Source organism: Myotis davidii, unplaced genomic scaffold (genome assembly GCF_000327345.1).
Source record: "Myotis davidii unplaced genomic scaffold, ASM32734v1 scaffold847, whole genome shotgun sequence".
In the NCBI taxonomy this organism is placed as follows: Eukaryota; Metazoa; Chordata; class Mammalia; order Chiroptera; family Vespertilionidae; genus Myotis; species Myotis davidii.
This window is the reverse complement of record NW_006298049.1, coordinates 57,526-59,546: the sequence shown is the minus strand read 5'-3', so window position 1 is coordinate 59,546 and position 2,021 is coordinate 57,526. Positions and strand designations below refer to the sequence as shown.

The following is a 2,021-nucleotide window of genomic DNA, read 5'->3' as shown; positions in this document are numbered from 1 at the left end:
ATGATTGAGCCAAAGTAAGTTTCAAATGTAGATCAAGTAGCTATTTACTTTTCAAACCATAATTAACCAAGCTAATTATATTAAAAAGTAGAGTAAACAGTGAGAAAAACAAGAACACTGCTGCTATCTATAATAATAAAAGCGTAGTATGCTAATTAGACCAGACATCCTTCTGGACAAAGCCATGGTTGGGGGGGAAGGAAGGAGGACCATTAGGCCTCTAGTAACTTTATAAAAGTCGTTAAATTGCTATTGGTTCATATGATTTAACATAGTTATCCTAAATTGTTTCAATGCAATATAATTTTCTTGAAATTGACAGGATGCCTGAAAAATAGAAGAATTTCATACTAGAAATTCTATAGTTAATTTTGTGTACTGCTAAAGCTAAAACCCAGTACTTGTTTTTATATACGATTCTAACTAAACCACTTTAAAATCAAATAAAGCTAAATCCAGTAATTTATTTCAAAAAAATGTTTCTAAGGAAATCAGAAATGTACAGAAAAATTTATGCACAAGGAGTTAATAATAACAATAATTATTATTGTACTAGAAAGAATTAGAAAGCACCTATATAGATAACTACCTATAATGAGATTGGTGAAATATTTTTTGGAACATCCATCTGATGTCATACTATAGATGAACAGATTTTATAAATATAGAGTTATGTATAGGGTTAATATTTGTATTTTATAAAATAAGTAAACCACAGGGGAAAAATAATTGAATATAAAATTTTAAAAGGTTAAAAATAACTGTGGTGTGATCCCAATTTTTCATAACAAATGTAATCTAGGGATCCATAAACATTCACACACAGTTAAAACAAGGATATTTTTTTTCAATATATTTTATTGATTTTTTTACAGAGAGGAAGGGAGAGAGAGAGTTAGAAACATCGATGAGAGAGAAACATCGATCAGCTGCCTCCTGCACATCTCCCACTGGGGATGTGCCCGCAACCAAGGTACATGCCCTTGACCGGAATCCAACCTGGGACCTTTCAGTCCGCAGGCCAACGCTCTATCCACCGAGCCAAACCGGTTTCGGCAAAACAAGGATATTTTAATAGTGAAACACTAACAGTGAAATCTCTGGTTAATGAGATTACTGTTTATTTGTCTTTTTTCACTTTACTAAATCATTTAAATTTTCTACCTAAAACTGAAACTTAAGCTTATAAAATATTATCTCATAAAGAAAAAGGTTATTTTACTCGATAAGTTTGTTTATTGTTCTCTAAATTGCTTTTGAATAAACTTTTGTCCAATTTAGCTCTCCTTTTTTCTGATTTTCAAAGTTTCCTTGTTGATTAAAACTATAATTCTGTTGTAAACACTTTTGATAATTTACTGGTGATGATAATTTTATTGTTATAATGAGTAGGGATCATATTAACTGAGGGATAAAGCCATTATGTGGTAATAAGTGAAAATCTGTTCATCTTCTTAATAGAACTTTAAGACTAGAATATATAACTTCTATACAATTTTATTCGAAAGCAGAAAGATTGGAATCAGAAATCTTTGTGGACTTTCAGACATTATGATCTCTTAATTTGTTGATAAAATAAATGTCTTAACAAGATCTAAAACATATACTTATGGATATTTAATTCCAGCGGTTCTTTGAAAACCTTAACCCCATGGGAAGTGCTTCTGAAAAAGAGTTTACAGATTATTTGTTCAACAAATCACTAGAAATTGAACCCCGAAACTGCAAACAGCCACCTCGATTTGTAAGTTCATTACAATTTTGAAAAAAATTGTTTTTAATACAATATTAACTTCAATGTTTAACCTATTTCCATTAAAATTGTAATTTACTTGAATAGCTAGGTCTCTTTTAATCCTTACCGGAGGATATGTTGTTGTTTTTTAATTGATTTTAGAGTGACAGAAGGGGAAAGGGGGAGAGAAAAGGAGGGAGAAGGGGAGAGAAAGGAAGGGAGAGGGGGGAGAGAGAGAGAGAGAGAGAAGGGTGGGAGGGAGGGAAGAAGGAAGGAAGGAAGAAAC

At 31.6% G+C, this 2,021-nt stretch overlaps 1 protein-coding gene across 6 annotated transcripts in view; it reads left to right on the top strand.

Annotated features, from left to right (window-relative positions):
* The window catches only part of SOS2 (SOS Ras/Rho guanine nucleotide exchange factor 2), an 86,070-nt gene that overhangs the window by 73,391 nt on the left and 10,658 nt on the right, over positions 1-2,021 (top strand). For all 6 annotated transcript variants that reach the window (XM_015570489.1, XM_006773754.2, XM_015570486.1 and 3 more), the window contains one exon: positions 1,628-1,744. In XM_015570489.1, coding sequence (XP_015425975.1) covers positions 1,628-1,744 — 117 coding nt within the window. The remainder of the gene's footprint in view (positions 1-1,627; positions 1,745-2,021) is intronic.